This window comes from Trachymyrmex septentrionalis, unplaced genomic scaffold (assembly GCF_001594115.1).
Source record: "Trachymyrmex septentrionalis isolate Tsep2-gDNA-1 unplaced genomic scaffold, Tsep1.0 scaffold50, whole genome shotgun sequence".
NCBI classification, from domain to species: Eukaryota; Metazoa; Arthropoda; class Insecta; order Hymenoptera; family Formicidae; genus Trachymyrmex; species Trachymyrmex septentrionalis.
The window spans coordinates 781,960-783,237 of record NW_017305673.1 but is presented as its reverse complement, the minus strand read 5'-3'; the positions used below and the strand labels follow the sequence as shown (position 1 = coordinate 783,237).

The 1,278-nt window shown below is 31.9% G+C and overlaps 2 protein-coding genes across 4 annotated transcripts in view; one reads left to right on the top strand and one right to left on the bottom strand.

Moving 5' to 3' along the window:
* LOC108751603 (mediator of RNA polymerase II transcription subunit 25) overlaps window positions 1-1,278 on the top strand; it is a 36,881-nt gene that overhangs the window by 5,777 nt on the left and 29,826 nt on the right. The gene's annotated exons all lie outside the window — the stretch shown is intronic.
* LOC108751605 (RING finger and transmembrane domain-containing protein 2-like) overlaps window positions 1-1,278 on the bottom strand; it is a 13,478-nt gene that overhangs the window by 8,387 nt on the left and 3,813 nt on the right. For 2 of the 3 annotated variants that reach the window (XM_018491864.1, XM_018491865.1), the window contains exons 4-5: window positions 1,058-1,273; window positions 102-737 (exon numbers count right to left, since the gene is read on the bottom strand). In XM_018491864.1, coding sequence (XP_018347366.1) covers window positions 504-737; window positions 1,058-1,273 — 450 coding nt within the window. In that variant the 3' untranslated portion in view covers window positions 102-503. Of the gene's footprint in view, window positions 1-101; window positions 738-1,057; window positions 1,274-1,278 lie in introns of those variants that run through there. The other variant, XM_018491866.1, reaches the window with a different exon arrangement.

Genomic DNA, 1,278 nt, shown 5'->3' with positions numbered 1-1,278 from the left:
ATATATATATATATATATTTAAAAAAATGAGTTTATTAAAAAACGACTAAGTAAGTCTAAATTTCAATTTATCTGATTTAGTTAATCTATTTAAATGCTTCTTATATTACCCGTAAAAGATTTTTTTAAAAAAAAAAAAACAAATTTTCTCAGTTCTTAGCCTTTTCTATCACGGTTTCCTTCAAATTAACGCTAAAATTCCTAAATATGACCATTTATGTACATCATATTTTACATGTCCAAACATGTACAATGTTTCAATCTAAGCATTTTACCAATACATTTAGTTTTACTAAAAAATAGTATATATTATTTATTCTTTCAATATTCTTATAGTTTCGTCTCATAAAATAACTCAGAAGATATAAAAGTTTGAGGATTATTCAATTATGATAAATAATGGAAAACACGGTTGCTGTTAACAGAACCTCTTACTTTTTTTACCTAATAATAAAAAACTGTACAAAAAATTATTATCTCTAAAGAGATGATAATTGACGGAATCAATACAATTGAATGAAGTGTGTTGTATGGCCATCCCGATAAATCGGATCATCCGTGATAGACGCGCGACATAGAGGACACGATCGTTCTCTGTCGAGCCAGGTCGAGACGCATGTCTCACAAAAAATATGTTTACAATGAAGTCTAACTGGTGTAGTATATTCTTCATGGCAAATGGCACATATACCGCCGGAAGCAATCAGTTGTTCCTTCGACGGAGATACTCCAAGACTCTAAAGAAAGACATTACACAATATGATTATGTCATAGTATGATAATTTTAATCCTCAATTCATAATCATATTTTTACTCCCTTCATTTACAATCTGGGTTTTTTTATGTCCAGCTCAAGTTCTTTTTCCAAGTTTTTAAAAAATGTGGAAAAATTTAACGTCTCTATTACATTATCGAATTATTTCCTCGATTATTTTAGGAGGAATCGAACTTCGTCCTCCTTTATTTCGGAGAAATTTGAGAATAAAATTTCGCTTGTAAAAAGCCCTGTGCAAATTGCAAACGGAGGGATATATTCGTATGTAAAGATTGTGCATACCACATTTTGGAACAGTTTCCATGCAGCGGTGCGAAATAGTTTTAGACGCGACAGCAAATCGTTACCCTTGCTCATTGTATACATTATCGAGAAGAAAATTCCCACGATTTTCTCTTGACCTTGATACGTTTCAAGCAGGTAGTATAACCACGGCTGGACAGGTGCGATGCATCGATAAAGTTGCGACGTCGCTTCTACCATAAGATAATATTTTCCCTGAA